The following is an 18,702-nucleotide window of genomic DNA, read 5'->3' as shown; positions in this document are numbered from 1 at the left end:
ATAGTAGCTTTAAATTGGTTTCATAGTCAGAAAGTATTTATATGAACTGTTAGAAGCTGACATTTGTTAGAAACAATTTATATTTCATGATGACCAAGCTGGCTTGGTTATTTGGATATAGATATGTTTTCATTTCATTATTTACATCTCAGTGTTGTAGGTTGGAGATTATTAGATAATCTCCTAAAACTATCTAATATTTACTTCATCACTGGGATTCTGCAAAAGGTTTTCTATTTAATTTAATGGTTAGACTGGAGTAATTTGAAACTTTTATACACCAAATACTGCTAAATAATTTGATATACATTGAAAATCTTTTTTCAGAAAAAAAATTTGTTTCAACTTTCTATTTTTCACTCTGTTATTATTTGTATTAATGATTTCAGAAGCAAAATAAATAAAACACCGACATACACACACACACATACACACAAATGCATGATATCTTTCTTTCACACACATGCTACATATGTCACGTGGGTGCATGTATCCTGGCACACATCCATCAAATTCTTTACATATTATACAGTGACTGAGTATATGTAATGTTTATTCCTATATTTTGTTGAGGTGTTTCCTATGAAGCAGACTGAAAGCCACTCAAACAACTGATCTCTTTCAAATAATTTAGACAATGTCATATTTGTATGAATGTATTAAAGCATACTTATGTGTTTATCATATCAGAATAGTGCATGTATGCTGTTATACTGATTGATATTTCCTAAATTGTTTCCTGAAACAGAATATTCATAGTACAATCTGTTACAGGGAAAAATATGAATCTGTTGTATTCGCACATATTCTTATTGGAATGTTTCATCAATCCTATTAGTGTTAAGAAAGTGGATACATTTGATTTCTTTTGTACATTTATCCTTTGGTAACATTTTTGAATGGACATCATTATATATCATTTCTGCAACATCATTAGTAGTTTTTATTTACAATTTGGGAGAGCTAATATTTTATATCACTACAGTGTCATAAGATATTTGCATTTCTTTTATCAACCAAGAATTTGTTAGCTATATTTTGTAGTTTGATGAAAAAGTGATATGTTTTAGGTCAAGGAGGCACTACATATCCTGTACTGTTTTTGGTTTGTAATTGAGTAAATAATGCAGCTACTAAAAATTTAGTGATAAAATAATTGAAAAGATAGTCTTCCAATAACATTAAATATACAGTTGCAAGGAACTTACACTATTAAAGCACTGAATAACAACTATTTCTGTAGTTTAAATTCCACAACACATTTCAGATACAATTGTTTTGTTTATAAGAAATTTGTCAATGCAGCTCTGAAATCTTTTCTTTCTGCTCACATTCCCATTTATCTTGCATGTTACAGTGTATCATCTAATTGTGTTTGTTCTTGTATGCCTATATTTTTGTTTTTCATTGTGGTTATTAGAAAACCTCACATACATAGATTATCACTACAGAAATCCTGATATCAATACTAAAAGATTTATTTACTATAGGGCTTGTGTTTATCTGTGCTTAAGTTGAATGTAACACGAAAGAAATTGTGGATATAATTATTTTAAGCTTGAAGTTGCTGATTAAGTCTCTAATGCTGAAGCGACTGTTTACAGAATTAAAGTCATCTCCACAGAACAAATGTCTAGATATGAGTAAGCATGTTGGAATGACAGAGAGTAAATTCATTTACACTCCTTCAAAATATAAAAAAGATAATTGTTCAGTTGTTAATTTGACAATGATCTAACAGCCACACAGTAAATACTAAGGCAGATTCTAAACTAATGTAAAGTTTTTTTGTATAATGAGGAAGAACAAAATGCATATCAAACTTATCCCTCATCCTCGCAAGATAACTAAGCTTATATGAAAATGTAGGAAATTGCAAAAATGGCCAAAGGAATCTTGCAGATCTACCAAACTAGTCTGGCATGAGGGTGTGTTATCACTTACACCAGTTGCCCTCATTGGCCTGCTACTGCCAAATCTGCAACTGTGGCAATTTCTTCCATGCTTCATTTGAGTCAAATACAAATGTTCTACTTACCATATGCATACATATAGGCGCAGGAGTGACTGTGTGGTAAGTAGCTTGCTTACCAACCACATGGTCTCGGGTTCAGTCCCACTGCGTGGCACCTTGGGCAAGTGTCTTCTACTATAGCCTCAGGCCAACCAAAGCCTTGTGAGTGGATTTGGTAGGCAGAAACTGAAAAAAGCCTGTCATATATATATATATATATATATGTGTGTGTGTGTGTGTGTGTGTGTGTGTGTGTTTGTGTCTATGTTTGTCCTTCCAACATCACTTGACAACCGATGCTGGTGTGTTTACGTCGCCGTCACTTAACGGTTCAGCAAGAGAGACCGATAGAATAAGTACTAGGCTTACAAAGAATAAGTCCTGGGGTTGATTTGCTCGACTAAAGACAGTGCTCCAGCATGGCCGCAGTCATATGACTGAAACAAATAAAAGTATAAAAGAGAATAAAATGAATATTTACTGTACATATGTACATGCTATTGATTGCTCTGAGTTTATCACATTTCAACACATCTTGTTTTTTCATCCTGTAGAGTATTTATAATCAGTCTTCTCATGAAGCATGCTTGATAGGGTTTCCAGTCCAGTTGCTGACAACCCAACCATGCTCAAGCAATCTGGTATAAATATGAAGGTGAACACCATTAAATTACATCCAATTACACCTGAGGATTAAAAAGCAGCACGAATAAATTCTAGAATTATGTAAACTTTACATTAGCAGAACAAAAAAAATGCATGTGTGTGTGTGTGTGTGTGTGTGTGTGTGTGTGTGTCTGTGTCTGTGTGAAAGAGAGAGAGAGAGAGAGAGAGAGAGTTATTTCTATTTACTATCATTATTAGAGTGGTATTTCTTCCTGCTCTTTATTTCTGAGTTCAGATGCCACCAAGGGTGAAATATCTGGCTTTGAGCCAAAATAAGAGACCAATATTTCAAAGCAGAGGCAGAATCATTAACATGCTGGGTGAAATGCTTAGCAGTATTTCGTCTGTCTTCAAATTCTGCCGAGGTTGACTGCCTTTCATCCTTTTGGAGTTGATAAAATAAGTACCCGTTGTGTACTAGGATTGATGTAATCGACTATCCTCCTCCTTCAAATTTCAGGCTTTGTGCCTGTAGTAGAAAGGATTATTATTATTATTATTATTATTATTATTATTATTATTATTATTATTATTATTAAGGTGGCAAGCTGGCAGAATCATTAGCAATTGGGCAAAATGCTCAGCAGCATTTTGTACATCTTCATGGTCTGAGTTCAAATGCTGCCGAAGTCAACTTTGCCTTTCATCCTTTTGGAGTCAATAAATTAAGTACCACTGGGGTTGATGTAATCAATTTATCTCATTCCCCCAAATTACTGGCCTTGTGCCAAAATTTGAAACCATTATTATTATTTGACTATTACACTTCCCTCCATGACAAAATAGGTTGGAAGCTAAAAACACTACATTTACTAAGGACCTGGCTTTAGATTCAGCTGTGTGTGTATGTTGTCTCTCTCATATATATATATATATATATATATATATATATATATATACACACATATATATTGGGTTGTCCAGAAAGTTCGTGCCGATTTTTAAAGGAAAGAAAAAGGTCAGTAAATACTTGCTATTACATTTTTAATCAACCAAATATGAACCATTTTGTTGCACAATGCATCTCCATCTTTCCTTTAACTTGAAAATACCCTCTTCCCAGAATTGAGGTGGTTTCATGGCAAATAAGTCGAAAGGTAAGCCACTATAAATCGGCATGAACTTTCCAGACAACCCAATATATATATATATATATATATATATATATATATGGATTGAAACAGTTTGATTTAAGTTCCTTGGTACTTTAAGTTTCAAAGTTTGATGCTAATCCTCAACCATTGCAAATATATATGTATCATCATTTTCATATCCACTTTTGTGAGCTTGCATGAGTTGGATGAAGTTTTTTTTAGGCAGATTTTGTACAGTGAGATGTCCTTTTCATTGCCAACCCATTTGCAAGTAAGGTAATATTACCCCATGGCCAGACAGGATGTCACAGAATATTGGAAATGAATGACACTGCTTGTATGACAGTAATACTCATTTACAACTATCACACAATACTAAGACTAGGAAACACAAACACACAGAGTGTTCAGGCTAAATTTGACAATGTTTTATGTCTTCTTTTCTCAAGGACAGCTTGATGTATTTGTGAACAAAGACATTGGAGAGCATAAAGATTAAAGCTGTAAGTGAGAAAAAGTTAACTGACATGGAGACTGAAAACCATCTAAATATTGGAAAAGAGCACCATGACTGCTTCTCAATGCTCTGTCATGGCCAACAGGAAGGGACACAGCAGGTATTTTTAATGCATCCACAAGCTGGAATTCATCTAACAACTGCAGGATAGGGTGATGGAAAATCTAAGCAAGGGAATCTAGGCTTTGGTGAGAGAGATGAGTGTAGAAGTTGCTTAGATGGTTCTGAATGAGGACCTTTGCTACCACTCATACAAGAGACACAAGGAATACATTCTGACAATTAAAGCCAAAGAGAACTGCTTGATAAAAGCAAAGAAACTCCTGAACAAGCTAAGGCATCCTGTTGAGCAGAGGCTGATCTGGTTTTTCTCAGATGAAAAGAACTTCTACCAAGACCATTTGCACAACAACCAGAACAATAGGTGGCTAGCCTATAAACAACATGATGTCCCATATATCATGAAAATCAGATTCTCCTAAACTGTGATGATCTTTTGATATGTCCAGTGAGGGTAACTATGCCACCTGACAAATCTGGATGGAGCCTTAGGCTCAATTCAGACAGCTGTTTGAAGTTGCTAGAAGGCCATGTGTGGTAGCAGAATTCAGCCCCTTGCCATACCTCTAGAAAGAATCAGAAGTGGTTGTTGGAGAATTTCTACAACTTCATCAGCTCTAATTTCTGGCCTCCTAATTCCCCCAATTGTAATCCCATGGATTATTATGTTTGAGATGTGTTCGTAAAAGACACCAACTGCTCTGTCTGCAACACCAAGGCTGAGCTGGTGGCCAAGATCAAGGAAGTATTCGAAGATCTTTCCAAGAACAGAATGAAGAATGCATGTGCCAGATTCCAGAGCATTCTTGAGGCTGTGGTGGAACTTGAGGACAGCTACTCTGAGTAAACTATTTTCTCCTCACAATAATCTAGTTGACTTGATTTTTTAAAATACTTTTTATCTTTGGATGGGATATTGTGTTTACTTTATTTTTTATACACACTGTTAAATATGGCCTGAATACCCTGTATATGACTGGATTTTTTCCGTTTTTATCTACCAATCAACTTGCAAAACTTTGGTCAGCTGAGGCTATAGTAGAAGACACTTTTCTAAGGTGCCACACAATGTGACTGAATCCCAAATCATGTGGTTGGAAAGTAGATTTCTTAACCCTACAACAATGTTTGTGCATGTTATATATGTAAGATATGTATATTTGCTTGTAGTATCACAAACAAAAGAGTATATATGAAGTAGAGTAACTCTTCTTTAGTTAGAGTTGATTACTTTTCCTTTACTTTGATTTTCTTAATGGATCATCACTTGATTTTCTTAATGAATAATGATGTATCAACAACTGTTAGACAATATATCCACAAAAATGTTTCCAACACCAAGTTCTGACACTCTGTGCTACAAACATAGGCCACATCTGGTCATTGAATCTTGTTTTGCCAGTTGGAACACCTCAATGCTCAGATAAGCATAGCTAGATTCTTAGACATTACATTAGATTTAAGGACAATATCAACTCTGTGGTGGATCAAGCAGAAAGTTCTAATATATAAGAATTCTGTCTGCTCTTAAAGTATATTTGAAACTTGGCTGGTAATAAAGCTGACAGTTGTTGCTGTGATGCATTGGAAAAAGTGTCTTGATGAAAAACATTGATTTCTTAGCAGATTTTTGGTTCAACCTGCCTTTTAGCAGAAATGTAAAGACTAACATAACCTGAGGTTTCTTAATGCCAATTTTAATATAAAAAGAACACTTCCAAGCGAGTTATAAATACTACAAGTTGTTTGGCAGAGATGTGCAGTATTGTAGTGTGGTGTGTAACTTTGAAGCAGTAAATTTGTAGTTCTTTTGAGGCCAAAGTATAGCTGTTGACTAACCCTTTGAGATGCTTGGCAAGAACTGTTGACTGTAAAGTGGGGATAGGATCCAGAAAGTGTTGAACTGAGGGATTTTGTGTTGGTATAGATGAAGGCAATGTAAGAGTTCTCTGTGGTGCGGAACCTTCTTTGGGGGGGAACACCCTTGTCAGTTCTGCTAGTTAATGGAATTGTGTACTGATGTGGTTTCAATATCATGTTTGTATGTGGAATGATGCTGGCTGAGAAGTGCCATGTGGTGACAAAACTAGGAAATGTTTGGATCAAAATGATGGATTACCATCAGGATAGTAAGTTAGAACTAGCTACAAGGCAAAAATTGTGGTCAGGATTTCATTGGAGATCAATACTCAAGAATGCTATTTAAAGTCTGCTCCAAATTCTTAACAAAGACATCACAAAAATTTTTAACATTCAAAAGAGTAGTTTATTTTTTTCACCTAAATCTCAAGTAAATTCTATTTGTGGTGTTTGGATGGTGTCTCATTTCAAAGGTTTCCACAAGAAACGATCAGAAAACTGAAAATTTGTCAACTGTGAAGAAAAAAAAAAAAGAGAATAAATGCATTGCTGAGATAAATTTGGCTACTATTTCTAACAGATCAAGTAAAATAAAATACAAGCAAAAGTTCGAAGATGTTACAAGTCAGACAAAAACCAATCAGTTAAAATCTAGCTTCCATCAGTGACACTGATGAGAGTTCCAGTTGATTCAACCAACAGAAAAGCCTGCTCATGAAACTATTGTGCAAGTGGCTGAGCACTCCACAGACAAGTGTGTTCAGCACAAGGTATTTTCCCTGAACATATTGATATTCATAATAAATTCTTCCTTCTCTCCTCTATACAGGCATGCCTCAGCTTAAGTTGTTCTCAATTATACCTCGGTTTTCAAAAATAATATATGGAAAAATAAAAATCAAGTTAAGTCATTTTACTTGACTTTTATGTCTCCACCACAAATATTGGAATCATAAAATCACTAGAAAACTGTTAAAAGTCATGTTACTGTACAATAAATAAAAGCAAAAGCATATAAAATCATATTAAATTATGTACAGTAAATATTAAGATACTCACCATACAGTAGTGTAGCTTAGTAAACGAAATCATGAAATCAGCTGTGTTGTCTTATTTATCGTTCTTTTGGAGCTCATATTGCACTGTAGTTCCAATATCTATTGTTAGGTGTTGTCGTCACTCGTGGTTCCTGCGATTGTTTTGAATTCAGATTTGTTTATGTCAGATTATCAGATACTTTCTCATTTTCATTCATTTGTGACTTAATTTTTTGCTCCCATGGCTCCAAAGAAAATCCGTAGTGAAAGTGCTAAGTGCCATGCTATATATAACTCTGGAAGATAAACTGACTGTGATAAAACGCCATGAAAAAGTGGTAGCAATTGCACGATCTTTTGGGATGAGTCGGACAACTGTATCAACAATTGTTCATAATAAGGACAAGATTTTAGCACATATCAAATCTGAAGTCCCAGGGATAAACACTGTCACCAATAAGAAAAGAGGCAAAATCTTTGAAGAAATGGTAAGTCTTCTTTCCCTTTGGATTGTTAGGTTGAATTGTCAGTATGCTACTATTAATCAAGAAATCATTCAAGAGAAGGTATTGTCTTTGTTTGAGGACCTGAAGGAAAAATATCCAGATGGGAGAGATATAGAGTTCAAAGCAAGTCAAGGATGGTTCATGAGATTTAAGGAGCAAAGAAGTTATCACTCGATTAAGAAGTAAGGTGAAAGTGCATCAGCTGATGAACAAGCAGCAGCAGAATTTCCTAATGTATTAAAGAAAATCATCAAAGAAAATGGCTTTCTTCTCAAACAGATTTTAACATAGATGAAACTGGATTGTATTGGAAAAAGTTGCCAGACCATTCATTCATTTCCAAGGGAGAGAAAACTATTCCAGCTACAAAGTCTCAAAAGAACATGTGACTATTATGTTGGGAGGTAATTGGGCAAGAGATTTTAAGTTAAAGCCATTGCTTGTGTATCATGCACACAACTCCCATGCCCAGAAGAACATACCCAAGGCATCTCCCCCTGAGTGGTTAATTCAAAAGCATGGTTTACTGTTGTTTTTGAAGATTGGTTCTTCAATCATTTATCTCAGCAGCAGAGAAGTACTGTAAGAAGGGGATTCCTTTTGAAGTTTTACTTATCTTAGATAAAGCTTCTGACCACCTGCAAAACATTGTACATTTTGACCCCACCGTTTCCATCATATACCTTCCTCCAAACACCACGTCTCTTCTGCAGGGAATAATCGCTATCTTCAAGCGTTACTATATGAAGTGTACACTGCAGCAAGCAATAGCTGCGACTGATCTTGATGAGTTCATCATACTTTGTGACTTTTGGAAGAGATACGATATCTACAAGGCTGTACAGAACATAGCAGCGGCATGGAATGATGTACAGAGCACGGCTATGAATGGTATATGGAAGAAACTATGCCCACAATTCGTGAATGATTTTAAGGGGTTTGATAATGTTGTCATCAACAAAACGTTGGTGACTACGAGCAAAGAACTGGAAATGGATTTGGAGAAGGAGGATTTTATAGATTTATTTGGAAAAGACAAGCATCCCCTGACAAACGAAGATTTGATAGAGCTTCACAAGCAGTAAAATAAACAAGAAGTCGAACCTGAGCCACGTCACTTTACCATTCAGAAAATGCAGCAAGTATTTGCAAATATCGAAAAAGGTCTTTCTATGTTCGAGGATATGGATCCAAATGCTCAACGCTTTTCCAAGATTATGGGGCTTGTCACAAAGCTTTTGCTGCTTATAATGTAATCCTCAATGAAAAGAAGACAGTTCAAGGAACTCTCAACTGGTTTTTTAAGTGCACTGAACAACAAGAACAGCTAGAGTTACAGTTGATGTCGACGTTCCACAGCCATCTACATCCGCGATGTAAACCACCAAATTGTATGTACATATTGGTAAATTTAGTTTTTTTTTTGTTTACTTTTGCAAAATAGTAATAATTACTGAGTTTGTTTTTTAAGCTTAAAAAAAGATTTAATTTTACCATGTCTTATTGCAAAGTGCATTTATAAATAAAGCGCCCACGATATACGGTAAACACCGCCAAATTGTATTCGTAAGTTTAGATTACTTTATTTTTTACTGTACTGTTTTAAAAATTAAAAAATTTTTGTTTGTAAGCTTAAAATAGGTTTTTATTAACCATGTATCATTGAAAATGCCTTCATAAATACAGAACTGGGAATGGTTATTATCGGTTTAGCCTCGTGACAGGTTAATTCGACTTAAGTCATGTCTCCTGGAACCAATTAACGACGTAGGGTGAGCTATGCCTCTATATATTAAAAGAGAGATTGTGTACATATATTTTAGTGTTGTGTGGTCATCCCTCTAGTAGTAGGTTTCTTTTACCACTAATCATAGCGTGTAGTAGCACTGTTACTAAAATGTTAACACGATTACAAGATTAGGAATAAAGAAAGATACGAGTTCACCATCAATACGCTTCGCGTGAAGCTGTACATGAATGTAAAGTTACATACAGTTTAGCCTTGTCGCGTTCTGCATGGAAAGAAATGTAATAGAAAATGTACAAAAGAATTCCACGTCACAATTGGTTCGTTAGTAGTGTAAGAGTAATTCTTGCACATGTCGTGTAGCATAAAAGGCTTGCCACACACGGTTGCTGTTAGAAGTCATTTCTTTTGGCTTAAACCACGTGTAAACAAATTTAGCTGCTCTCCAGAATGACGATGCGTCCAGGTCGAAGTTCGGCGAAGAAGAGAGAAGCGACAAATCGTACTTGTGTAATATATAGCCTCAAAGACTGCTGGCGAACGAAGAAGCTTCTAGAACCTTCGGTTAAACTAAAGCATTTGACCCGAACTCAAAGAGAAAAAGAAAATAGTGTAATAGATGTAAAACAACTTGCTGTGAACGAATATGAAAAAAAAATGCACGCTTGCGAATGTGTGGGTGGGGAGAGGACTCGGAGCATTCACATCCTGAATGTTCCGTGACACCTCACCGGAGCCAAGAAACAAAGGAAAAATAGATGTAAAACAACTTGCTCGGAACAATATCAAGAACACACACACACATATAACATATACATACATACATATATATATATTATATATTTGATTAATAAATTCAAAAAGAGATAAAACTCTTTTACAAGAATTTTATCAAGAAGCCAGTGTGTAAAAAAATTCATAAGGGAAATTTCTATTCCCAAGAATAGTAATGCCCATTATATAAATATAAACGAATATATATATATATATATATATATATATATATATATATATATATATATATATATATATATACATACACACACATGTATATATATATATATATATATATATATACACACACACACACACACATATATATATACACACAGAAAGTGTGTCAAGGACTAATAGGAAGCGGTCTGGCTTCCTAAGGCTAAACAGCAGTAGTATATTCCCTTATATATATATATATATATATATATATATATATATAGTAAGAATGGATACATAAGGGTGGAAGACCACAGGAACAATACCATATATCCAACGCAAGATTTAATATATGTGTGTTGGATATACGGTATTGTTCCTGTGGTCTTCCACCCTTATGTATCCATTCTTACTATAATGTGAATTCTAGCTCATGCTGAGCACTTCAACTCTAGCCCGTCTTTATGTATTGTTATATTAACAATATATAAATTATACAAAAATTACAGCACATATATATATATATATATATATATATATATATATATATACACACACACACACACACACACATATATATATATATATATATATATATATATATATATATATATATTTACATATTGATGCGACCACCGAAAAACAAATTAATGTTATATCCCTATCTCCCGAGCTGGGTTCGAAACCGTATTCTGGTTGTTGAGGATAATGGTATTTCCTTTGTCTTGTGAACAAGTACAGTTATTTTTTAGCCTAGGAGTGATCGCTGACCCTTTCCGGTCAGCGAAAGTTCAGAAAAACAAGTTGGGAACTGTACTAGACTGACCCAGCTCTGGAGGGGGTAACGTAGGACTGCTAAGTACGGTATCTCTCATAAATACGAGAGTCAAGCAGTTGGCGCGAGGCGGATGGCCAAAGCAGTTGGTGGACGGCAGTTGGATGAAGAACGCGAGCCGGTGTGAAGGCTAGCAGCCAACCAAGATGAACAGAGAGGCTGAGAAAGTACCAGTCAACCGATAGGGACTGAAGCAATGAGAGAGATGGAACTCTGTGGCAGCCAAGAGATTGTAGTAGTCAGTTGGTCACTACTTGTGGATTATAGTAGGTGTTTTGAAAGAAAGGAAATTCGTGCGGTGAAGGTTTGTTTAAATATTCTTTAAAATGTACGTCGTCGTTACATGTTTAAAAGAAAAAGAGATTTCGTTAACTGTGATGTTGACGGGTGGAAAAGAAAAGAAAGAACTTTGTGACATGTTAATGGAAAAGAAAAACAACGAAGTGAAAGAACTTTTAATGGACTTGATGTACGAACTCTTGATTGTAAACTTGTGATTATGCAATGTTCTGAAACCCTTGTTAAATGTTATTTGAATGATTATGCAATGTATTGATGATGTAATGTTTTGTTTGCTAAAAAGGAAAAAAGTTAGTTCCACTACCCAACGTATGGTTTCCGTGTTATTTCTTCCTCCTTTTTGCCGGCTGGGCTTAGTCGTGGTGAACATCCCGACTCACTGAGCGTCAACGTTCGCGCGCGCGCGAGTTTTCTCTTCGTCGAGGTGCTTCGCGTGCGGGCGTTCTGACACCAAACTGGTGTCAGAAGTGGGATTGATAGATTTGCTGCAGTGAGTTAGTTGTTCGTTATGGCTTCGTAAAGTGCACGAGCGAAGGGCCAGGCACGGAGGGAGGAAGTATCCCTAGCCTTGATTGTGAGGATGCTGGAAGAACAGAAGGAGAGCTTCGCTGAACTCAGGAAAGAGCAACAGAGGTTGCAGGAGGATCACCGACAATTTAGGGAGGAGTTCCGCGGACTGAGTAGTGATGTCGCATGGTGTAAACAGCAGGTGGAAAGGCTTAATGAGAGGATGGAGCGCGTTGAGAAATTTTGTGCTGCCGAGCCTGAGGTTGCTAAACCTGAAGAAGTTGCTGTTGCTGCGTCATCTGGTAATGCTCCGACGTCTGGATGCGGATCTCCTGGAGTTCGAAGTAGCGGTGTGGTCCCGATTAGGAAGAAGCCACAGGAGTTTGATGGAAAGGTGTCGTGGGAAGCCTACCGGATCCAGTTCGAGATGCTAGCGGACCAAAACGATTGGGACGAGGGGCAAAGAGCCGTTCAGCTTGCCACTAGTCTGACGGGTCCTGCACTGGAGGTGCTGGGCCAGCTGTCGAAAGCAGACATGAATCGATACTCGGCGCTAGTTGAAGTTCTCAACAGGAAATATGGAACTATGTGCCAGAGCGAAATGTACAGGGCACGTTTCCGCTCCCGTGTTAGAGCTCGAGGGGAGTCTCTACAACAGCTTGCCCAGGATTTGGAAAGCACGGTACATAAAGCATACTCGACAGCGACCCCCGACCTATTGTCTCTTCTTCTAAAGGAGCAGTTCATCGATGCGCTGGACAATGTAGATCTGAAGGTCCAGGTGAAACAGACACGGCCAGGTACGATGCAAGAAGCACTGGCTAGGGCTCTGGAGTTCGAGTCCTATGTGAAATCGAGCATCGGAAATTTCCGAGTGAGTGGAAGCTCTGGATTCCAGGCTAGAAGAGTAAAAGTCCGTGAAGTTGAAGGACTTAGTAAGCGGAAGGAGGAGATGACTGGTGTGTGTTGTTGGCACTGTGGGAGAAGTGGACACAGGCGGCGGGACTGCTACAGTTGGCGGCGAGAGAAGAAACAGAACGATAGAGCAGGATCTGTTTTCAAGGGTGAGTGCTGGAGTTGCAAGAAAAAGGGACACGTGAGATATGACTGCCCAACAAGAAATAAGGAGTCTGAAAACTAAGAAGAGCTGGTGTTAAGGGGCAACCACCAGCCAGACGTTCCAAAGGAGCGCCACACTCGAGACGGCATACCAGGACTCTGATGGACAGCCTACGAGTGAGCGGAAAAGTTAACGGCCGGACGTGTTCTCTAGTAATCGATACGGCCTCGGGACAGACCTTTGTGAGGTCCGATGTGTTGTAAGATCTAAACCTGCCGGAGTTATCTCAGCAGTTGTGTGGAGTTACCGGACATTGTACTGAGCTGAGAGGGCCAGTTAATGTCCGGATCGATGTTGCCGGATTGGAAGTTCTGCTTCCTGTTTACGTGGTTGATATGGAGGATCCGTGTATTTTAGGATTGGACTATTTAACGTCCATGGCTTGTCAGCTGGACTTGCGGTTAATGAAGCTTTCGGTGCAGGGAAGATCGGTCCCTGTTCAGGTGGTAAGACGGACCACGCCCGGTAGCGAGGTAAGAGCGCTACGGACGACGGTGATACCACCGAGGTCGGAAAAGCTGTTCCAGTGTCGTGTGAGCAACCCGATTGATGGCTGTCTGGGGCTGGTGGAGCTTGACAGACGAGGCAAGTTGAAAGCTAGAGTGACGAGTCGAAATCCCTACACACCGAGAAAAGACATCGAGGAAGGAGTTAGAAATGTTGTTTGTTTTTGTCGGGACGACAAAGAACTAGGGAAGGGGTAGTGATGCAACCACCGAAAAACAAATTAATGTTATATCCCTATCTCCCGAGCTGGGTTCGAAACCGTATTCTGGTTGTTGAGGATAATGGTATTTCCTTTGTCTTGTGAACAAGTACAGTTATTTTTTAGCCTAGGAGTGATCGCTGACCCTTTCCGGTCAGCGAAAGTTCAGAAAAACAAGTTAGGAACCGTACTAGACTGACCCAGCTCTGGAGGGGGTAACGTAGGACTGCTAAGTACGGTATCTCTCATAAATACGAGAGTCAAGCAGTTGGCGCGAGGCGGATGGCCAAAGCAGTTGGATGAAGAACGCGAGCCGGTGTGAAGGCTAGCAGCCAACCAAGATGAACAGGGAGTCTGACAGACAGAGGCTGAGAAAGTACCAGTCAACCGATAGGGACTGAAGCAATAAGAGAGAGGGACAGAGAGAGATGGAACTCTGTGGCAGCCAAGAGATTGTAGTAGTCAGTTGGTCACTACTTGTGGATTATAGTAGGAGTTTTGAAAGAAAGGAAATTCGTGCGGTGAAGGTTTGTTTAAATATTCTTTAAAATGTACTTCGTCGTTACATGTTTAAAAGAAAAAGAGATTTCGTTAACTGTGATGTTGACGGGTGGAAAAGAAAAGAAAGAACTTTGTGACATGTTAATGGAAAAGAAAAACAACGAAGTGAAAGAACTTTTAATGGACTTGATGTACGAACTCTTGATTGTAAACTTGTGATTATGCAATGTTCTGAAACCTTTGTTAAATGTTATTTGAATGATTATGCAATGTATTGATGATGTAATGTTTTGTTTGCTAAAAAGGAAAAAAGTTAGTTCCACTACCCAACGTATGGTCTCCGTGTTATTTCTTCCTTCTTTTGCCTGCTGTCTTCGTTACGTGCTCCGGCCTGGGCTTAGTCGTGGCGAACATCCCGACTCACTGAGCGTCGACGTTCGCAAGCGAGTTTTCTCTTCGTCGAGGTGCTTCGCGCGCGGGCGTTCGTAACAATACATATATATATATATATATATATATATATATATATCATCAACATCATCATCATCGTCGTTTAACCTCCGCCTTCCATGCTAGCATGGGTTGGACGATTTGACTGAGGATTGGTGAAACCAGATGGCTACACCAGGCTCCAATCTAATTTGGCAGAGTTTCTACAGCTGGATGCCCTTCCTGATGCCAACCACTCGGAGAGTGTAGTGGGTGCTTTTACGTGCCACCAGCACAAAGGCCAGTCAAGCGGTACTGGCAATGGCCACGCTCAAAATGGTGTATTTTACATGCCACTTGCACAGGAGCCAGTTCGGCGGCACTGGCAACAATCTCGCTCGAATGTCCTTACACGTGCCATCCGGCACAAGTGCCAGGAAGGCAATGCTGGGCACATGTGCCATGATGATTTCGCTTTCGCTTGCCCCAATAGGACTTCGCAAGCCGAGTTTCGTGTCCAATGAAGGAGACGACGTTGGCATGGGTGCCAGTCGTCGAATTTAATTCGATTTCGATTTCACTTGACTCAACAGGTCTTCGCAAGCAGAGTTTAGTGTCCAATGAAGGAAGGTACTTAGATTTAGGTCTCACTTGGCTTGCCGGGTCTTCTCACGCACAGCATATTTCCAAAGGTCTCGGTCAGAAGTCATCGCCTCGGTTAGGCCCAATGTTCGAAGGTCGTGCCTCACCACCTCATCCCAGGTCTTCCTGGGCCTACCTCTTCCACAGGTTCCCTCAAATGCGAGGGTGTGGCACTTTTTCACACAGCTATCCTCATCCATTCTCGCTACATGACCATACCAGCGCAATCGTCTCTCTTGCACACCACAACTCATGCTTCGTATATATATTTATATATATATATATATATATATATATATATATATATATATATATATAACTAATTTAGAGACGAACCACCACTCTACAACTCAGTCAACCAAGAACCCGTCCAAAACCATGCTGTGGGGCATATACCATATAAATATTTATCTAAGATTTTAATCTAAAATTTTAATATATAATATATCATATAAAGAAACATTCATCAAAAAAATATTAATTTAAAAATCAAAATTATAAATAGGACAGTAAAAATTAATACAATAATATAAAGTGCGAAAGTATAAATGTATAAAAGTCAGTGCTAGTACATAGACTACGCGCGTTTCATGGCTAAAACAGGACTATATAAAATCATAAGCAAATTCTATCTAAGTTCATTAGAACGCTGAAATGATTTTACTCCTGAAATCAGTCACTCTTCAGGTCAAATTCCTTCAAAAAAATACCTAAAATCATTCAAGGAATAAACATAAAGATGAGAAATAAACATATATATATATGAGACAAAAACTGTTAACTAATCCCTGCATTAACGGTATTAATATAATTATTAAGAGTTACAATCTTAAAATATTGAAAAAGAGTATTATAGTGAACAAGGTTAAAACATTATGGAAGAGGTAAATAATAGTAAAAAAAAAAAAATGTGTTAGTGTATAAAGTTAATAAAAGACATGTCAATATTGTTTAGTAAATTAAAACTAGAAAATATGACTTATCTGCCGGCGAGTTACTGTAGATTATACCAAAATAAGTGTACTATAGAATTAATACTGAAAGGTCACGTGATAAAAATGGTGTCTATCACCCAGAGGGAAATGCGTATTATAATTACGAAAATATCGATATAGGAGAAACTACCTAAAATAAAAAGTTTATTGAAGATTAAAAATACTAAAATACTTAAAATTCTCAGAATAATAACTATACCACATACGAAAATTATATATTACTTAAATAATGCTATGAAATATTGTAAAAGACTGCCCATATTATCGTTGAATACTTTAAAGTCAAAGGTAGTTATATGTCCTAATTTTGTATAATATTGTCATGATTAAAGTGTATGCTAAAGCTAATTTGATGTATTTAACGCTACTGAACATAACTATAAGTTGGTACCATATCCTAGTATAAATAAATAAATTAGTTATCTAAACTTATGATATACAGGCGTAGGAGTGGCTGTGTGGTAAGTAGCTCGCTTACCAACCACATGGTTCCGGGTTCAGTCCCACTGCGTGACATCTTGGGCAAGTGTCTTCTACTATAGCCTCGGACCGACCAAAGCCTTGTGAGTGGATTTGGTAGAGGTAACTGAAAGAAGCCCGTCGTGTATATGTATATATATATATGTATGTGTTTGTGTTTGTCGCCCCCCCCCCCAACATCGCTTGACAACCGATGCTGGTGTGTTGACGTCCCTATAACTTAGCGGTTCGGTTCAAGAGACCGATAGAATAAGTACTAGGCTTCCAAAGAATAAGTCCTGGGGTCGATTTGCTCGACTAAAGGCCGTGCTTTAGCATGGCCACAGTCAAAAAGACTGAAACAAGTAAAAGAGTATAAGTAATTTAATTTACGTCTGCATTTAATATTACATTCATCGTGGGAGTTAATCAATTTTTATTAGCTAATAATATCTCTTTAAATTCGTTAGTACATTGCAAACTATTTCCCATTTTAACTCGTATTCTATTCTTTTTTATTTAAGTTCCCAAATGTATTTACTAAGGCCCGTAGAGTTCATTAGATTCCTGTTCTTAAAGGAATTCATATGTTGGGCCACCTGGGATTTAATTTTATTGGAAGTCGATCCAATGTAAGTAGTATTTATGTTATCATTATTACTACAGTTATTATCCTTCAAGATCACTATACATTTATATACTACGTCCTCAACATTACATCTATTATTCAATTTACATTTAGTCTTATCTCTACAATTACAATTAATTATATTTTGGACTCCAATGGAGGTATTACTTAATTTATTATTGTAAAACTTATTTAATTTACATTTATTAAAGAATGAAATGATGTTGCCAACATTATTAGTGGTAGAGTAACCAACTCCAAATTTATTGCTAGAAAATGTGTCCTTATATTTCTGGACTAGCACAAATAATACTTTAAAATAGTTTAAAGATATTAAAGACAGTAGTAGTTACAAATTTATCCAAATAGACATAGAGGATTATTATTCATCTATTAATGAAATTGTACTTAATAAGGCCTTAATATATGCTATGAATAACGTGGGAATGACTAAAGATGAAGTTAAGGTAGTAAAAATGGCTAGAAAATCGTTTATTAGGTACAATAATAATTGTGGGCTAGAAAAGATACTTGAGATATTTTGATATCCCTATGGGAGCACCGGATTCTGCTCAGGTTACAGACCTAGTAGGAATTTATTTATTAGCAGAACTCCAATTAGAAAATCTTAAATTGGAGGGTGGATTATACAGAGATGACCTCCTGCTAATAACGAAAAATAGCACAAATAGAACATTAGAAATATATAAGAAGAAAATATACAGTTTCTTTAAAAGAAATGGGCTTAGGATTACAATTTATAATGAATATAGCAATGTCAACTACTTAGATGTAAATTTTAACTTAATAACAGGTATAACCCAACCTTACCATAAAAGTAACGAAAACCTGAAATATATTAACGCTAAGAGTAACCATCAATCTTCTTTTAAGAAAGCGTTAGTAAATAATTTAGGGAAAAGAATTTCAGTACATTTTTCCAACTATGAGATATTCAATAAACATGCACCATATTATAATGAAGTGCTTCATAAGGCGGGATATAATAATAATATTAAATTTTTCAACAATTCTAAATATAATTATAATTTAAAAGCTAATTTAAATGATGAATACACCTTCTATTATAATAAACACAGCATTCAGAATCATATAAAGCCCGAGATAGGTAGTAATATGAACAAA

At 36.9% G+C, this 18,702-nt stretch overlaps 2 protein-coding genes across 3 annotated transcripts in view; both read left to right on the top strand.

The window, feature by feature from the left end:
* Positions 1-350, top strand: part of LOC149133717 (ankyrin repeat domain-containing protein 13C-A-like) — a 331,974-nt gene extending 331,624 nt beyond the window's left edge. For both annotated transcript variants that reach the window (XM_089359124.1, XM_089359123.1), the window contains one exon: positions 1-350. This exon is cut by the window's left edge and continues 528 nt beyond it. The gene's annotated coding sequence lies outside the window, so the exon portion shown is untranslated.
* A 10,718-nt stretch (positions 351-11,068) lies between these two features.
* LOC149133716 (uncharacterized) lies at positions 11,069-14,735 on the top strand. The gene has a single exon (XM_089358628.1). It carries the CDS (start codon positions 12,150-12,152, stop codon positions 13,215-13,217), a length of 1,068 nt encoding a protein of 355 aa, XP_089214754.1. The 5' UTR covers positions 11,069-12,149; the 3' UTR covers positions 13,218-14,735.
* Positions 14,736-18,702: the final 3,967 nt, after the last annotated feature.

Source organism: Octopus bimaculoides, chromosome 10 (assembly GCF_046866305.1).
Source record: "Octopus bimaculoides isolate indiv1 chromosome 10, ASM4686630v1, whole genome shotgun sequence".
Lineage (NCBI taxonomy): Eukaryota > Metazoa > Mollusca > Cephalopoda > Octopoda > Octopodidae > Octopus > Octopus bimaculoides.
Note: the sequence above shows the minus strand (reverse complement) of the source record. Positions and strands in the feature narration are given on the sequence as shown.